General features: G+C 38.0%; 1 protein-coding gene and 1 pseudogene across 1 annotated transcript in view; both read left to right on the top strand.

The window, feature by feature from the left end:
- RECK (reversion inducing cysteine rich protein with kazal motifs) overlaps nucleotides 1-19619 on the top strand; it is an 81378-nt gene that overhangs the window by 43106 nt on the left and 18653 nt on the right. Inside the window, exons 9-12 of the mRNA XM_061425640.1 lie at nucleotides 1365-1632; nucleotides 4166-4345; nucleotides 9751-9963; nucleotides 14072-14208. Coding sequence (XP_061281624.1) covers nucleotides 1365-1632; nucleotides 4166-4345; nucleotides 9751-9963; nucleotides 14072-14208 — 798 coding nt within the window. The remainder of the gene's footprint in view (nucleotides 1-1364; nucleotides 1633-4165; nucleotides 4346-9750; nucleotides 9964-14071; nucleotides 14209-19619) is intronic.
- On the top strand, nucleotides 4508-6291 carry LOC133252754 (NADH dehydrogenase [ubiquinone] 1 alpha subcomplex subunit 5-like; annotated as a pseudogene).

Below are 19619 nucleotides of genomic sequence, written 5' to 3' on the forward strand. Positions count from 1 at the left end.
GAAAAAAATGTATATTTATTATAGAAGTCCAAGATGTAATAAGCAAGGAAAGGAAGTTGCAGAACTAAATGTATATAGTAAGATTCATTTTTAGTTAATACCTAGTTGTTCCACATTGTTTGGATGTGTAATATTTGAATTTTACCAATGAACATTTGTTACTTTTATAATAAAAATATCAGTATAAATGAGATTCTCATACTTTCAAAAGTCAGGGCCTCCTGATGAACTTGCACCTTATGGGATCTTCAGAATCTCAGCTTTGTAAAGCCTATAAATCATTTTCTTCATTTAGAGGTGATCAGACTTAAAGTAACTGACTAATTAAGCAAAACTGGCAAAAGGCTTGTAAGCCAGATGCCAGTGTTTTGACTTACACTGGGATATTCAAAGACTTGTTTTTGTAAACTCAAAAGCAGCGCTATGCCTTGTTTGGCCAGATTCTAACTAAGGCTTATGACATTTTGTGATTGTGTGAGGAAAATCAGAGGGTGAAGCACTTGCTGCAAATAACATTCATTTATTTTAAAGAGAGATCTGTCTTCACTGACATTTAGGCTATGGAGAGGTGCTGCTGAAGCAAAGTTGATAGCAGGTCAAAAGAAAAAAAAAGGCAGAAAATGTTTTAAGGGTAAAAGAACAACCATCTCAAATGTCTGTGCTAATATATAGGAAAACTGGAAAAGAAAGCTACAAACAGATATTCCTGAATAGGCTTCTTAAGAAGTCAAACTCCTAAGAAAACTACTTCAAAGAAGCCCTTTGAATTCTATAGTCTGGTTGAAAGTGTTCACTTGCTTTCTAGTTTTTTATAGAAAAGTATAACAAACTGATACCTTGTCAGAGTTTGTTATTGTATTATTTAAATTACTACTTAGATTAATTTGTACAGATTTATAAATCTTTTTATCCCAGAATGTGATGAAATACAGTATTTGTGATTATTGCTATTAAAATTAGTCATCTTTCTCATTATGTCAAGAACATGATCCTTTTACATAGTTGTTTCTAGCATGAAATAATTCCAATTTGACCTACTGTATCCTTTCCAGGAACATAAAATACCTTGCAGGTAAGGACCTCTTTGGTGTAAGAGGATATTTCATTTATCTAGGAATGATGCTGGAGAGCCCATGAATGAGCACAGTGGAGAATCTGATAATAGATACCTAGTCCACCTTTAGCTTTTCACTTGTTTGCTACACTGCAAAGCAATGGAAAGAGAATTTGGTAGGCTCAATATCCTGGAGATGTTGACATGACTCTGAGTAGTAATGGATTCCAGTATACCACTTGATTCTTCTGCCTGAGCAGTGCATGCTATAAAACCAGCTAATTAATCCACTTCTATTCCAAAACTGTAGGTTTGTATTGCTGTGACAGAGCTGAAGATCATGCTTGCCAAAGTGCCTGCAAGAGAATTCTGATGTCTAAGAAAACAGAAATGGAGATTGTCGATGGCCTCATCGAGGGTTGTAAGACCCAGCCTTTGCCTCAGGATCCACTTTGGCAGTGTTTTCTTGAAAGCTCACAGTCTGTTCACCCTGGAGTCACTCTGCATCCTCCTCCCTCTACAGGCCTTGATGGTGCTAAACTGCATTGTTGTTCTAAAGCAAACACTTCAACATGTAGGTCAGTATCTCATTTTCCTTTATTAAAACCAGTAGAAAATAGCATTTTAATTAATGAATTTAAGGAAATGTGTGTTATATTCTTGCACTGTGTAAAGAGTTCAGAAGATATAAAATCCCTCATTCTTTCATCCAGCAGGTGTTTATTGAGCATCATGTATATATAGAACATTGTTTTTGTACATTGAGCTAAAAGCACTATGTTTTAGAGTGAGAGGAATAGCATTGGCAGGGCATTAAATATTTAAAGATGATGCAATATGAATTCTACCCTCGAGGTTATCCTCAAGTAAGCCTACAATGTAGATGTTGTGACCTGACAGCTAAGAGATATTCTTTTTGTTAAACTATGAAACTTTGAACTTAATCAACTCTTTGTGTATATTGGTGAGTAACCTGAGTTGACACTTGTATCCGGAGTTAGACAGCAGTGTATTGGCATTTATTTAGGTGATACACTTAGGGATAAAAAACTAACAATACTATTTGTGTAGGCTTGAGGAAACACAATCTAGAGACAAGAATAAATGGAGATAAAGTAATGGTAGAACACAGAAGTTTGCTTTATTAGAGATATTTTGGGTGAAAATGTACCACATGTTACTGTAATATCCTGAATAAATATGACATACAAACAGTGAAGCAGTCTTTTGCCGGTGGGGGGTGGGGGGTGGGGGGTGGGAATCTTCGTTCCTGAGCATAGATCGAACCCAGGCCCCCTCCAGTGGAAGCATGGAGTCCTAAACACTGGACCAACAGGAAATTCCTCTGTGTTTCCTAAATTGGATAGACTTTATCAAAAAATTGTGCCTAGAATAGCTCATTAAACTTTACCAAAGATATGAAAAACTTGGAAAACATCAAAAGAAAATTAACAGAAGGGCTAAAAGAGAAGTTAAGTTGGTCCTATAATTGGAAATTGGGTTACTGATAGGAATTATAAATGTATATATTTGGGAAGGATCCTGAATAATTCTTTGAGTGTCTACTAAAGAGTTGTGCCCTGTAATCAACTGGAGATTGGAATGGCTGTGTCATCCAAGAAGAATTTTGGTAAGAAACACTACATCTCTTATCTTGATGTAAGGTTTTATGGTTTACTGAATGCTTTCACTTTCATCTTATTCATCTTCATGAAATCTGACAAGGCCGGTATCATCTTATGACTGATGTCAATTTGTGTTAATTCTTGTTTATATATAGAAAACTAACTTGAGATATTAAACAAGGTCCAAGGTCATACAGAAAGTAAGGACTAGAGAAAGTACTGATTTTCCAGATCCAGGTGCCTGTTGGATCTTGGTACCTCAAGGTACCTCAGCTTTCTCATCCCCATGATGTGTAAGCTCCACTGAGAGTAGGGACTTTGTTTCTTTTATTCACCACTGCATAGCCAGTGCCTTGAACAGGGCCTCACATAAAATAGGCATGCAATAAATGTTGGTAAAGTGAATGAGCAAACTTATAAAAGTAAAGGTACCCTCCTCATAGAGGTAATTATGAGAGTCAAAATGTGACAGAGGTGGAGAATTTTTACTTGTGACTTTGTACATTCTGGTAGTATTAAAATTTTATATTACGTATTACTTTTTTTATACTTTTATTACATTTATCAGTGTTAAAAATTAATGAGTATAAAATGTGAAATCACTTTGGAAATGATCCTGATTCTGTTTCAGCTATATATATATGCACCGAAGTTGCTTTATAATTAGCGAGTACTGAAATAAGAATACATGCATACTACAATAATATATAGTATATATTGCTATATATAATAGTTTATAGCAGCTTTGAAATTCTTAAAGCCTATATATATAGGCTGTCTTGGTATATCTTAAGGACTATAAGTTGCTTGGGATACTTTTTCAGGGAGAAGCTAGTGAACTTAAGTCTATAATGCTTCTTAAAAGGAGTCTGAGGATCAAGTTACATTTTTGCCTCATGTGACGAACATAAATATAGTGGACTATGTCTTGGTAGAAGCAGAACCGTGTGCTTTACATTTGCTGCTGCTGCAAAGTAGCTTCAGTCGTGTCCAACTTTTTGCAAGCCTATGATCCATAGCGTGCCAGGCTCCTCTGTCCATGGGATTCTCCAGGCAAGAATACTGGAGTGGGTTGCCATGCCCTCCTCCAGGGGATCTTCCTGACCCAGGAATCAAACCTGCATCTCTTATGTCTCCTGTATTTGCAGGCAGGTTCTTTAAAGGTAAAAGAGAGATCAGAAATATAGAGGGGAATACTTGTGCCAAGAATAAGGATGTACAAATATGATTAAACATTAAATTGAACACCAAGCTTTCTAGCAACCATGGCAAAGAAAAGAGATCGATAATAAAAGAAAGCTAACTTTTTCATGTAAAAGATTACTTTTGGGGGCTCTAAATTCTAGAAGATAGGTCTTAGTCTTTTGATCTTTGTATATTTTTTTCATTTATGTTCTAAAGCACAGTTCATAGAGTTTAAGTTTTATGCAAATCAAATATTCATTTGGCTGATCTGTATGTTTCTGTATTTGTGCTTTTGTTTCAGAGAACTGTGTACTAAACTCTATAGCATGAGCTGGGGCAATACACAGAGTTGGCAAGAGTTTGATCGCTTTTGTGAATATAATCCAGTGGAAGTGTCCATGTTGACCTGTTTAGCAGATGTCCGGGAACCTTGCCAGTTGGGCTGTAGAAACCTCACTTACTGCACTAATTTTAACAACAGGTAAGAGCAAATTACTATACATGGAATGGAAGTATTTTGTCATTAATTGACTTATTTTTAAATAAGTGAAAAAAGATCATTTTAGCAGGAACTCTGCTAAAATGTTCCTTAGCAGGAGTTCCTTAAGAACTCTGATTTTGTTCCTGCTAAGTTAAAAGGAAGTAGTATATCTTTATCATTTCATCTTTAAAGGCTGTATTCACCTGGTAAATCACCACTGGGAAAGGAAGCACTATAACAAAGCCACTTCTAATCTAAAGATGCTTCAGACTTCTAGAATGCAGAGTCCTTCTGCCTTCAATCTCCCATTCTTCCTCTCTCCCTTCCTCTGCATCACCAGTGAAAAAATAATTCAGTGCAGAGTAGAGCAATGTGAACAATTTACTCATCCAAATACCCTCTTATGACAACTTGCTGTGAAGGACCTTCAGATTGGTTGAAGTTCACACTCATTGAGTCCCCTATGACATACAAAAGCATTCTTTACAGGAGCAATTAAATAGGTGTTTTCCTGAGATATCCATTATGATAAGAAAAATAAGAGCCAAGAACTGAAGTAATGGCTGAAGAAGGAATGAAGAAAACCAGGAAAGGGGCATCCAGAAGCATACAGAATGCTGTATCAGAGAAGCCAGAGAGGGAGAATTTCTAAAGAAAAGGGGGCTAGTTGATTTGTGAGGCACAGCCCAAAGATCAGGAGGGCAAAAAGACAGAGAATCAATCAGTTGATCCAGAAGGAAGTTCATAGGATGTTTACCTCAAGCTAACACACCTTGAGGAGTTTACCTCAAGCTAGTTCTACCCTCTTAAAAGTATTCAGATTATTATTTCAAGAAAGAAAATTGAGATATCTTTACAGCTAATATTAGCCAATAAAGACCTGGCTTAGAGGTTGAGCAAATTTGAGATCTAGCAAATGTTTAAAGTTAAATTTGGATATATTCCTAACTTATGGTAATGGTAGAGCAGTTTGTATCAGACTAACACTCCTGTCAATACCAGTTATGGCTCTCATGGCGGGGTTGCTGAAGACCGCTGACCTTGTGGGATTAGCTGTATGTAAGACTCCACATGAGAGGCTAAAAATATTGTATACAAAGTTTCTTGATGTTCTTGGACAGATCCCTAAAAAATGCAGCATATAGGAAGTATACAGAACAGATTACAAATGAGAAGCTGAGTATGGTTAAAGCGGAACCAGATGTTAAAAAACTAGGAGAGCAACTTCAGGGTGGCCAAGTAAAAGAGGTAATTCTTCAAGCTGAAAAGGAACTAAGCCTGACAAGAAAAACGGTTCAGTGGAAACCATGGGATCCTTTAGTGAAAGAGCCTCCTGCCAACCAATGGAAATGGCCAGTATAAACAGCCTTCAATGACTTGTTTGTTGATAGGAAACTGATATAATTAAATATTTTTATATTTAAAAAATACCAATTATTAGCCCTATACAAACTACAAAAACATAATTGTTTTGAAGGCCTTTGAGAGTGACCTAATGCAGGAAGAACTACATCTCATGAAAGATAGAGACCACACTGAGTGAGGGCCACTTTTATCCAGTTTTTCCTTCATAGGCACTCTTAGTCCCCTGGCATGGCATATAGATTTCAAGCAAAAAGCAGCAGTATTGGACTGAGGAGTTAAGAGATCAGAGTTTGGGGCTGCCAGAGTAGCTGGATGTGGAAATAGAAAATCCCAGAAAGGAGGGAACTGCAAAAGGAGATGACATAAAATCTGCATACAAACTCCCCTTAAATCCTTGAATTTGACAGTCATAGGGTATAAGGTTAACATAAAAAAGCAAATTGTGTTTCTGTTTATTAGCAAGAAACAATTAGAAAATGAAATTTATAAAGAAAATCTATACAACTGCATAAAAAATATGAAATACTTAGAGATAAATTCAACAAAAGATGTACAAAAACTCTACTCTAGAAACTAGAAAACTTTGCAAAAAGAAATTAAAGACAGAAAATACATGGAGAGAAGTACTATGTACTTCTCTATGTAGATTAGAACATTTTAATACTGTTAAGATGTTAATTCTCTTGAAACCAATCTGAACTCTAGTCAGTGCAACCTCAATCAAAATCCCAAATGACTTTTTAAAATAGAAAGTGGCAGTCTAATTCTAAAATTCATATGAAAATACAAAGAACCTAGAATACCTAAAACAGTATTTTTAAAGACTAAATTTGGAGACCTTACAGTACATGATTTCAAGACTTATTATAAAGCAATAGAAATTAAATCAGTATGATATTGGCATAAATTTAGACAAACAGATCAATGACAAAATAGAAAAGCAATAGTATACCCACACTGTGCTGAAACTTGATTTTCAACAAAGCAAGGCAACTCAGTGCAAAAGTAACAGCTTTTCGACAAATAATGGTGGGACAGTTGAATATCTGTATGAAAATAGAAAAGAACCTTAACTTCTATCTCGCACCATAAACATTAATTCAAGATGGGTCATAGAAATAAAAATAAAAGCTTCTGGGAAAAAAAATAGGAGAATCTCTAAACAACCATGATATAGACAAAGATTTTGTAGACAGGACACAAGATACTAATTATAATAGAAAAAAAATAATGAACTGGAGTTCAACAGTAAACATTTTTGTTGACTTAAAGCCACCATTTAAAATTTGAGAAGAGAGGCCACAGTCTGAGAAAAAATATTTCCTACTTCACAAATGCACACATACACACACATAATCACACACAGATGCATTTGACAAAGGTATTATATCCAGGATATATAGATAATTCCTATAACGGCATAGTAAAAGTCAAATTGAAAAATGGGCAAAAAAACTTCCAAGGACACTTCATCAAAAAAGACATCAAAAAAAAAAAAAAAAAAGACATCAAAACAAACACTTAGTATAGAAAAAGTTCATTACCATTAGTCATGCAAAAATGCAAATTAAAACCCCAATGAGATGCTCCCTCACACCAAATAGCTAAAAGCAGAAGACTGCCAAGCATGTGCATGAAATGGAATTTTCATAATTTGCTGCTGGGAGTATAAGATGTGTTTAAGCACTTTGGAAAGTTTTCTTGCAATTTCTTAAAAAGTTAAATCTGTACCCTAGCAATTTCATTCTGAAGCATTTATCCAAGATACATGAAAATATATGTTCCCCCAAAAGGCTTACATAGCACCCTTATTCATAAGAACTCCAAAATGGGGAGCTGCTGCTGCTGTTGCTAAGTCACTTCAGTCGTGTCTGACTCTGTGCTACCCCGTAGACAGCAGCCCACCAGGCTCCCCCGTCTGGGGGATTCTCCAGGCAAGAACACTGGAGTGGGTTGCCATTTCCTTCTCCAATGGGAAGCAGGGGTGGATAAATAAAACATCCATCAAGAAGAGAATGAAAGAACATACTGTGGTATTTAAACAATAGAATAGCTAGTACCTAGCAGGAGAGAAAAAAAAGCCAAAGTACTGATAAACCCCAAAACACAGATGAATCTTATGTTGAGTGAAAGAAGCCCAACCCAAAACACATCCACATGTATGAGTTCAAGAATAGAAAAAAGTAATCATTAAGGATTAAGATCAGAAAGTCCTTGCCTCTGGCAGAAAGGGAAATCGCCTGGAAGAATGTATAAGGGAACTTTATGGAGTGACAGAAATGTTCTATATTTTATTTGGGAGTTTGATTATATACATGAATATAATTTTCAAAACTTACTGAACTGAACTTTCAAGATCTTCACATTATATTGTATGTAAATTATACCCCAATAATATAGTATCTCAAATAAATTTTTAAAGTTAAAAAAATTTGTTCATCGAAAGACACCATTGAGAAAATGAAAAGGCAAACCACAAGCTGATAGAAAATATTTGTAATACATATGTCTGACAAAGAACTTAATGTCTGGAATATATAAAGAATTCTTACAACTCAATAGTAAAAAGACAACTTTAAAAAAAGTCAAAAGGCTGGAAAGATGCTTCACAAATGAAGATATCAAAATGGTCAATAAGTGCATGAAAAGGTGCTCAGTGCAATTAGTCATCAGCAAAATGCAAATTAAAACCAGTGATATACCACTACACACAATTGAGTGATTAACTACAAAGACTGACAAGCATGTAAAGCAGCTGGAATTTTCATACTTGGCTGGTGAGAGCAGAAGATGATGTAACTACTTCTGGAAACAGTTTGACAGTTTCTTAGAAAGTTATAACCCAACAGTGCCATTCATAGCCAGGGAAAAGAGACATGAAAACTAGAAGCAACCTTAATGTCACTAAACCAGTGAATGAATGAATAAACCAGCATTTCTCAAAGTGTGTTCTGTTTTCCCAAAACCCCATGAGATTAAAACTATTTTTATAATAATACCAAGACATTATTTGCCTTTTTCACTCACAAGAGTGAATAGTGAAGTTTTCCAGCTGCTTTAAGGCGTGATATAGCAACAGATTGAATGCAGGGGCACATACGAAAGTGCAGCTGTCTTTTTAAAGCCAGACATTAAAAGAGATTTACAAAACTGCAACAGACCTACCCTTCTCTTCCTTTTGTTATCGTGAAATGGATTTATCATTTTAAATGGATTAAGAAGTACTTTAAAAATCTCTCAGTTTTGATTTATGATAATGGGATATTGGTGTATATAGTCTACATAAACAAAAGCTTTTTGAGAACTCTGTAGTTTCAAAAGTGTAAATGGGTCCTGAGATCAAAAAGTTTGGGAACCACTGGGATAAACAAATTATGATACATTTATTAATAAAATATGACTGAACAATAAAAAGAATAAGCAATTTATATGCACAACATGAGTACATCTCAAGATTCTTTAGCTCAAGACACTAGACCCAGAAGACTACATACAGTATGATTCCATTTGAGAATTAATCTCTGGTGATCTGAATATGAGTGGTGGTGGCCTCTGGGGTGCAGTAGCAGGGAAGGGCATTGACTAGATGGGGACACAAGGGAACTTTTTAACAGGATAGAAATGCTGCTCATTGATTTGGATATGCCCATATGAATGTATATGTTTGTCAAATTGAACTAACCATAAGATCTATAAATTTTATTTTTATAAATTATACCTCAGTTTTTAAAACTTGAACTTATTTATTTTATGAGATGAAAGAAATAGTATGGTCTGAGATGATAGTCTACAGTGTTTTGAAGTTTTTAAGTGCCTCACAAAAATCTGTATTTTAAAGAAAAATTTCAATCAGAGTCTTAGTGCTGATGTCTACTTTGAATCTTCATACATTCAAAGCTGACATTCTTTGATGGGTTGTATGCACTTTCTTCTTTAAAAAAATATATTTTCCTGATACACTGGCATGTCAAGATTTTACACGTAGCTTCTTTCTAGAAAATAATTGCCTCTTGATTCCTTCTGGCCTTTTTTCTCTTCAGGCCAACAGAACTTTTCAGGAGTTGCAATGCTCAGTCAGATCAAGGAGCCATGAATGACATGAAGCTGTGGGAAAAAGGAAGCATAAAGATGCCATTTATCAGCATACCTGTTCTTGACATTAAAAAGTGCCAACCAGAAATGTGGAAAGCAATAGCTTGTTCGTTGCAGATTAAGCCTTGTCATAGTAAATCACGGGGCAGTATTATTTGCAAGTAAGTTTCTTTCATCATAATGACTCTCCAGTTTTGGTTTGGACCCTCTATGATCTCTACCCACAGCCTATCTCTAGAGTCATCACCCCCACATGTCAGATGTTCTCCCAATTTTCCTTCTTTACTGAAAATACTCTTCCTCCTACCCTGTATCTGTACTCGCCCACTGCCTGTCCTTCTTCAGTTCAGTTCAGTTCAGTCACTCAGTCGTGTCCGACTCTTTGTGACCCCATGAATCGCAGCACGCCAGGCCTCCCTGTCCATCACCAACTCCCAGAGTTCACCCAAACTCATGTCCATCGAGTCGGTGATGCCATCCAGCCATCTCATCCTCTTCTCCCCCTTCTCTCCCTGCCCCCAATCCCTCCCAGCATCAGAGTCTTTTCCAATGAGTCAACTCTTCACATGAGGTGGCCAAAGTATTGGAGTTTCAGCCTCAGCATCAGTCCTTCCAATGAACACCCAGGACTGGTCTCCTTTAGGATGGAATGGTTGGATCTCCTTACAGTCCAAGGGACTCTCAAGAGTCTTCTCCAACACCACAGTTCAAAAGCATCAATTCTTCGGCACTCAGCTTTCTTCACAGTCCAACTCTCACATCCATACATGACCACTGAAAAAACCATAGCCTTGACTAAACGGACCTTTGTTGGCAAAGTAATATCTCTGCTCTTTAATGTGCAGGTCGGTCACAACTTTCCTTCCAAGGAGTAAGTGTCTTTTAATTTCATGGCTGCAGTCACCACCTGCAGTGATTTTGGAGCCCAAAAAAATAAAGTCTGACACTGTTTCCACTGTTTTCCCATCTATTTCCCATGAAGTGATGGGACCGGATGCCATGATCTTAGTTTTCTGAATGTTGAGCTTTAAGCCAACTATTTCACTCTCCTCTTTCACTTTCATCAAGAGGCTCCTTAGTTCTTCTTCACTTTCTGCCATAAGAGTGGTGTCATCTGCATATCTGAGGTTATTGATAGTTCTCCCGGCAATCTTGATTCCAGCTTGTGCTTCTTCCAGCCCAGCGTTTCTCATGATGTACTCTGCATATAAGTTAAATGAGCAGGGTGACAATACACAGCCTTGACGAACTCCTTTTCCTATTTGGAACCAGTCTGTTGTTCCATGTCCAGTTCTAACTGTTGCTTCCTGACCTGCATATAGGTTTCTCAAGAGGCAGGTCAGGTGGTCTGGGATTCACATCTCTTTCAGAATTTTCCACAGTTTATTGTGATCCACACAGTCAAAGGCTTTGGGATAGTCAATAAAGCAGAAATAGATGTTTTTCTGGAACTCTCTTGCTTTTTTGATGATCCAGCAGATGTTGGCAATTTGATCTCTGGTTCCTCTGCCTTTTCTAAAACCAGCTTGAACATCTGGAAGTTCACGGTTCACGTACTGTTGAAGCCTGGCTTGGAGAATTTTGAGCATTACTTTACTAGCGTGTGAGATGAGTGCAATTGTGCGGTAGTTTGAGCATTCTTTGGCATTGCCTTTCTTTGGCATTGGAATGAAAACTGACCTTTTCCAGTCCTGTGGCCACTGCTGAGTTTTCCAAATTTGCTGGCATATTGAGTGCAGCACTTTCACAGCATCATCTTCCAGGATTTGAAATAGCTCACCTGGAATTCCATCACCTCCACTAGCTTTGTTCATATTGATGCTTTCTAAGGCCCACTTGACTTCACATTCCAGGATGTCTGGCTCTAGGTGAGTGATCACACCCTCATGATTATCTGGGTCGTGAAAATTTTTTTTGTACAGTTTTCCTGTGTATTCTTGCCACCTCTTCTTAATGTCTTCTGCTTCTGTTAGGTCCATATCATTTCTGTCCTTTATTGAGCCCATCTTTGCATGAAATATTCTCTTGGTATCTCTAATTTTCTTGAAGAGATCTCTAGTCTTTCCCATTCTGTTGCTTTCCTGTATTTCTTTGCATTGATCGCTGAGAAAGGTTTTCTTATCTCTCCTTTTTATTCTTTGGAAATCTGCATTCAGATGGGAATATCTTTCCTTTTCTCCTTTTCTCTTCTCTTCTTTTCACAGCTATTTGTAAGGCCTCCTCAGACAGCCATTTTGCTTTTTTGCATTTCTTTTCCATGGGGATGGTCTTGATCCCTGTCTCCTGTACAATGTCACGAACCTCAGTCCATAGTTCATCAGGTACTCTGTGTCAGATCTAGTCCCTTAAATGTATTTCTCACTTCCACTGTATAATCATAAGGGATTTGATTTAGGTCATACCTGAATGGTCTAGTGGTTTTCCCTACTTTCTTCAATTAAGTCTGAATCTGACAATAAGGAGTTCATGATCTGAGCCACAGTCAGCTCCTGGTCTTGTTTTTGCTGACTGTATAAAGCTTCTCCATCTTTGGCTGCAAAGAATATAATCAATCTGATCTCGGTGTTGACCATCTGGTGATGTTCATGTGTAGAGTCTTCTCTTGTGTTGTTGGAAGAGGGTGTTTGCTATGACCAGTGCATTTTCTTGGCAAAACTCTATTAGCCTTTGCCCTGCTTCATTCCGTATTCCAAGGCCAAATTTGCCTGTTACTCCAGGTATCTCTTGACTTCCTACTTTTGCATTCCAGTCCCCTATAATGAAAAGAACATCTTTTTTGGGTGTTAGTGCTAAAAGGTTTTGTAGGTCTTCATAGAACCATTCAACTCAGCTTCTTCAGCGTTACTGGTAGGGGCATAGGCTTGGATCACCGTGATATTGAATGGTATGCCTTGGAAACAAACAGAGATCATTCTGTTATTTTTGAGATTGCATCCAAGTACTGCATTTCGGACTCTTTTGTTGACCATGATGGCTACTCCATTTCTTCTAAGGGATTCTTGCCCACAGTAGTAGATATGATGGTCATCTGAGTTAAATTCACCCATTCCAGTCCATTTTATTTTGCTCATTCCTAGAACGTTGACTGTCTGCCTTAGCCCCTCTTAAATTCCAGTCATTGCTATGGAATCTTCCCAGATTTCTCCAGCTGATAGTAGTTTATCCAAACTACAAATTTCTGTAGACTTTCATTTGTACTTTTCTCATGGAACTTTGTTCAAGAAACAGTGAGTATCTTCAATGCACTATTCTATTCATTTACTTTAATATGTGTATTTGTCTTATATCCTGTTAGCTTTGCTCTTCTTGAGGATAAACACTCTTCTTTGAACCTCTTTTTTTCTTATCTTTTCTCTCTTCTTTTTCTTCTCTTCAGGAATGAGCATAATCCTAAAGTGCAATAGATATTCCAGAAATGTTTGATGAGTGAAAGACTTAGTAAATATAGTCAATAGGGTCTGTTCCTAATAAACATTTCTGAATGGTTTACTTATTAAGATCTATTATAGGATAAAGTTTAAGGACCTATTGTATAGCACAGGGAACTATACTCAATATTTTGAAATAACCTATAAGGTAGAAGAATCTGAAAAACAGTGTGTATATATATAACTAAACCAGTTTGTTGTACATCTGAAATGAACACAGCATTATAAATTAACTATACTTCAATTAAAAAATTTAAAAAAAATTTAAGTAAATAGGAAGACAAAAAAAAGGGGGATCTGGATAAAATAAAGATGAAACTTTATAGAGGGGTCAAATTTCTATTGAAGACAGAAAATTTTAAAGTAGTGGGTTTTCCAGTTGTTACAGGCCAAACACTTTAATGTTGATATAAACAGATATTTAAAAAGAGAAAGGCAGGAAGGCAGTGAGGGAAGAAGAAAGAAAGCCTTGAGAGAAAGGAATATGATTTCACAAAGAGCACATCAGACTAGCCTAGGTTAATTTCCTTTCAATGACAGTGGAAAACCACATTGATAGTAGTGGCAGTAGGTATGAGTGTAAAATGTGAGCAAGGCTTTTGATCTCAGGTCAGAGAAAGTTGGGGCTGCTTTGATAGTGAAATATATTACTTACTCTTCAACCTAAGGTCTGCTGTCAGCCCTGTTCTTTTATCATGCACCTAACAAAGTGCGAAACATTGTTGAGTTGTAAAAACTCACTTTCTGAAAAGCTTCTGAAACAGAATTGATATTGGCTAGGCAACCTGGGGAGTGAGGAGGTTCCTCAAATCCTAAATTTGTGTGTATTTTCCTTTTCAAGATCAGATTGTGTAGAGATTCTCAAGAAATGTGGGGACCAGAACAAATTCCCTGAAGACCACACAGCTGAAAGTATTTGTGAGCTTCTGTCACCCACAGATGACCTGGAGAATTGCATACCTTTGGATACATACCTCAGTAAGTACTTTTTTTTTTTAATTTAAAGGCTTCTCCCTTCTATCTCTGCCCTTGATGTTTGCTTTGCATGAGCATCTATCTGTTGAGAACATGTGGTTTAATGATAATATCTCATCTGCAGACTCTTACCTTATTTGCTTGCCCTTTTCAGCCCAGGAAAGAATTGTCGTCTTAAAATATATACACAGAAGCAACTATCATTAGCAGTCTGAGTGGGTAGTGAACTGTTGTCAGTCAGGAATTCTTAGTGATGAGTCATGTGTCCGCATTCTCAGATAACCAGCTCTTTATCATTGCTGTCTCCTTGCCATGATTTGATCAAGTAGAATTTCCCCTAGGGAGTCTTTAGCTTCTTGTCATCTAATATCAGTGGAAACTGAGCCAGGCGTTGGCTTGGACTTACCCACCAAATAGGGAGTAAGGAATGATGGTCTGGGTTAGTACATGAAAATGGAGTTTTTCTCTGTACCAAATACTCCTACCAAGAGCTAGAAGAATAAGTTTGTATCTCCTTGATGGATTCTGAAGCTAAGCTTCCCAGCAGGAGGTGACTGTGTGGTAGAAACCAGGGAATAAAATTCATAGACACTATATAGTCAAGGGGCTTTCCTGGTGGCTCAGTGAAAAATCTGCCTGCAATGCTGGAGACCTGGGTTCGATCCCTGGGTTGGGAAAATCTCCTGGAGAAGGGCCTGGCAACCCACTCCAGTATTCTTGCCTGGAGAATCCCTGTGGGCTGGTGGGCTATAAGTCCATGGGGTCGCAGAGAGTCAGACACGACTGAGAGACTAAGTACATATAGTTAAGAGAAGTGTTTAGGCTACCACTAAGGGGCATTAGTGCTGTGAGCTGGCTCAAACTAGCTTTATTTTCCTGTGTTAAGATAGGATTAAGTTCAACTGCAAATAATAGAACAGATGGAAGCAAAAGAAAGCCCAGAAGTAAATAGTCTAGGGCTGTTACAGTGGAATCCAGGTTCCCTTTTCTTTCTCCACCATTCTTAGTGCTTGGCTTCCATCATCAAGGTTACTTCGTGTACTTTACCATCACAACATGAGTATTTTAATTCTAGCTACTTCATGTAAGGGAAAACCACCCCTCATTGTATGGGAAGCTGGGAAAGATTTTTTATCTGTGGGCCCATTGCCAACCTGGTAGTAAGTAAAAAGAAAAAAGTGGGTACTACATTTGCAACTCACAATATCCACTATATTTTAATCAAGACAAACAGACTGTGTCCCTTAACCTTAGTGACAAGTGTAGAAAAAAAGAGAGCATTGGACTGACTAGAATCATAGGCCTCTCTGATTTTAAGCAGATGACTTCTGTGAGCCTCAGCTTTCCTATTTATAAAATGATTGGGCTGGATGAGATAAATTCTATAAGCCCTGATTCTCTATAGCCTTAGAGTCTAAGTCTGGCCTAAAATCAAGTAAGCAAAATGAATGTATTCATAATCCTGGATGCCATTAGAGTAGTCAAATATATGTGTAGACAGAGACTGTTTTCAGTGGGAGGAAACTTAAAGAAATGCTTTTGTTTACATTTCAGTACTCTTTTAAAATGTCACACAGAGTTTGCCCTCCATATCCACAGGTTCTGCATTTGCAAATTGAAAATATTCAGGAAAAAAAAATTCCAGAAAATTCCAAAAAGCAAAATTTGAATGTTGTATACCTGGCAACTATTTACATAGCATTTACATTTTATTTATAACTATTTACGAAGAATTGATGCTTTTGAACTGTGGTGTTGGAGAAGACTCTTAAGAGTCCCTTGGACTGCAAGGAGATCCAACCAGTCCATTCTGAAGGAGATCAGCCCTGGGATTTCTTTGGAAGGAATGATGCTAAAGCTGAAACTCCAGTACTTTGGCCACCTCATGTGAAGAGTTGACTCATTGGAAAAGACTCTGATGCTGGGAGGGATTGGGGGCAGGAGGAGAAGGGGAGGACAGAGGATGAGATGGCTGGATGGCATCACTGACTCGATGGACGTGAGTCTGAGTGAACTCTGGGAGTTGGTGATGGACAGGGAGGCCTGGCGTGCTGGGATTCATGGGGTCGCAAAGAGTCGGACACGACTGAGCGACTGAACTGACATAGTATTTACATTGTATTAGGTATTATAAATAATCTGGAGATAATTTAAACTATGCAGGAGAGTGTGCTTAGGTTATATGCAAATACTACACCATTTTATATAAAGGACTTGAACATTCTCAGAATTTGATATCCATGGGAGTGTTGGAATCAACCCCCCACAGATACTGAGGGATGACTGTATATTAAGTGAGATTTTTCCTTGGTCATTATTTAATAAGTTAACCAATATGATCATGGTATAGGGTCCATCTTACCATAATAAATTATCATTATTTATGGTGAATGTGCTAAATTATCCCTTTTAGACATAAGCATCTATTTGACCACCTTATTCAAAATATATGTTACATTCCATCCCTTTATACTGCTTATTGTTATCTGACTTTTTACTTACATTCATACACACACACGCTCAGAGTCTATTTATTGTCTATTTCCTGACCAAAATGTAAACTCTATAGAGATTTGCCTTTTTTATTCACTTCTGTATCTCCAGAACCTAGGACCTTGCCAGGCATTATCTTTTGTTCAGTCGCTCAGTAGGGTCTGACTCTTTGCGACCCCATGAATCATAGCACGCCAGGCCTCCCTGTCCATCACCAACTCCTGGAGTTCACTCAGACTCACGTCCATCGAGTCAGTGATGCCATCCAGCCATCTCATCCTCTGTCCTCCCCTTCTCCTCCTGCCCCCAATCCCTCCCAGCATCAGAGTCTTTTCCAATGAGTCAACTCTTCACATGAGGCAGCCAAAGTATTGGAGTTTCAGCCTCAACATCATTCCTTCCAAAGAAATCCCAGGGCTGATCTCCTTCAGAATGGACTGGTTGGATCTCCTTGCAGTCCAAGGGGCTCTCAAGAGTCTTCTCCAACACCACAGTTCAAAAGCATCAATTCTTCGGCACTCAGCTTTCTTCACAGTCCAACTCTCACATCCATACATGACCACTGGAAAAACCATAGCCTTGACTAGACGGACCTTTGTTGGCAAAGTGATGTCTCTGCTTTTCAATATGCTATCTAGGTTGGTCATAACTTTCCTTCCAAGGAGTAAGCGTCTTTTAATTTCATGGCTGCAGTCACCATCTGCAGTGATTTTGGAGCCCAAAAAAATAAAGTCTGACACTGTTTCCACTGTTTTCCCATCTATTTCCCATGAAGTGATGGGACCAGATGCCATGATCATCGTTTTCTGAATGTTGAGCTTTAAGCCAACTTTTTCACTATCCACTTTCACTTTCATCAAGAGGCTTTTTAGTTCCTCTTCACTTTCTGCCATAAGAGTGGTGTCATCTGCATATCTGAAGTTATTGATATTTCTCCTAGCAATCTTGATTCCAGCTTGTGCTTCCAGCCCAGCGTTTCTCATGATGTACTCTGCATATAAGTTAAAGAAGCAGGGTGACAATGTACAGCTTTGATGTACTCCTTTTCCTATTTGGAACCAGTCTGTTGTTCCATGTCCAGTTCTAACTGTTGCTTCCTGACCTGCATATAGGTTTCTCAAGAGGCAGGTCAGGTGGTCTGGGATTCCCATCTCTTTCAGAATTTTCCACAGTTTATTGTGATCCACACAGTCAAAGGCTTTGGGATAGTCAATAAAGCAGAAATAGATGTTTTTCTGGAACTCTCTTGCTTTTTTGATGATCCAGCAGATGTTGGCAATTTGATCTCTGGTTCCTCTGCCTTTTCTAAAACCAGCTTGAACATCTGGAAGTTCACGGTTCACATATTGCTGAAGCCTGGCTTGGAGAATTTTGAGCATTACTTTACTAGCGTGTGAGATGAGTGCAATTGTGCGGTAGTTTGAGCATTCTTTGGCATTGCCTTTCTTTGGGATTGGAATGAAAACTGACCTTTTCCAGTCCTGTGGCCACTGCTGAGTTTTCCAAATTTGCTGGCATATTGAGTGCAGCACTTTCACAGCATCATCTTTCAGGATTGAAATAGCTCGACTGGAATTCCATCACCTCCACTAGCTTTGTTCGTAGTGATGCTTTCTAAGGCCCACTTGACTTCACATTCCAGGATGTCTGGCTCTAGGTCAGTGATCACACCCTCGTGATTATCTGGGTTGTGAAGATCTTTTTGTACAGTTCTTCTGTGTATTCCTGCCGCCTCTTCTTAATATCTTCTGCTTCTGTTAGGTCCATACCATTTCTGTCCTTTATCGAGCCCATCTTTGCATGAAATGTTGCCTTGGTATCTCTAATTTTCTTGAAGAGATCTCTAGTCTTTCCCATTCTGTTGTTTTCCTCTATTTCTTTGCACTGATCACTGAGGAAGGCTTTCTTATCTCTTCTTGCTATTCTTTGGAACTCTGCATTCAGATGCTTATATCTTTCCTTTTCTCCTTTGCTTTTTGCTTCTCTTCTTTTCACAGCTTTTTGTAAAGCCTCCTCAGACAGCCATTTTGCTTTTTTGCATTTCTTTTCCATGGCGATGGTCTTGATCCCTGTCTCCTGTACAATGTCATGAAGCTCCATCCTATCTATCAGATCTAGTCCCTTAAATGTATTTCTCACTTCCACTATATAATCATAAGGGATTTGATTTAGGTCATACCTGAATGGTCTAGTGGTTTTCCCTACTTTCTTCAATTTAAGTCTGAATTTGGCAATAAGGAGTTCATGATCTGAGCCACAGTCAGCTCCTGGTCTTGTTTTTGCTGACTGTATAGAGCTTCTCCATCTTTGGCTGCAAAGAATATAATCAATCTGATCTCGGTGTTGACCATCTGGTGATGTCCATGTGTAGAGTCTTCTCTTGTGTTGTTGGAAGAGGGTGTTTGCTATGACCAGTGCATTTTCTTGGCAAAACTCTATTAGCCTTTGCCCTGCTTCATTCCGTATTCCAAGGCCAAATTTGCCTGTTACTCCAGGTGTTTCTTGACTTCCTACTTTTGCATTCCAGGCCCCTATAATGAAAAGGACATCTTTTTTGGGTGTTAGTTCTAAAAGGTCTTGTAGGTCTTCATAGAACCATTCAACTTCAGCTTCTTCAGCATTACTGGTTGGGGCATAGACTTAGATCACTGTGATATTGAATGGTTTGCCTTGGAAACGAACAGAGATCATTCTGTCGTTTTTGAGATTGCATCCAAGTACTGCATTTTGGACTCTTTTGTTGACCATGATGGCTACTCCATTTCTTCTAAGGGATTCTTGCCCACAGTAGTAGATATAATGGTCATCTGAGTTAAATTCACCCATTCCAGTCCCTTTTAGTTAGCTGATTTCTAGAATGTCGACGTTCACTCTTGCCATCTCTTGTTTGACCACTTCCAATTTGCCTTGATTCATGGGCA

The sequence above is a fragment of the Bos javanicus genome, chromosome 8 (assembly GCF_032452875.1).
Source record: "Bos javanicus breed banteng chromosome 8, ARS-OSU_banteng_1.0, whole genome shotgun sequence".
NCBI classification, from domain to species: Eukaryota; Metazoa; Chordata; class Mammalia; order Artiodactyla; family Bovidae; genus Bos; species Bos javanicus.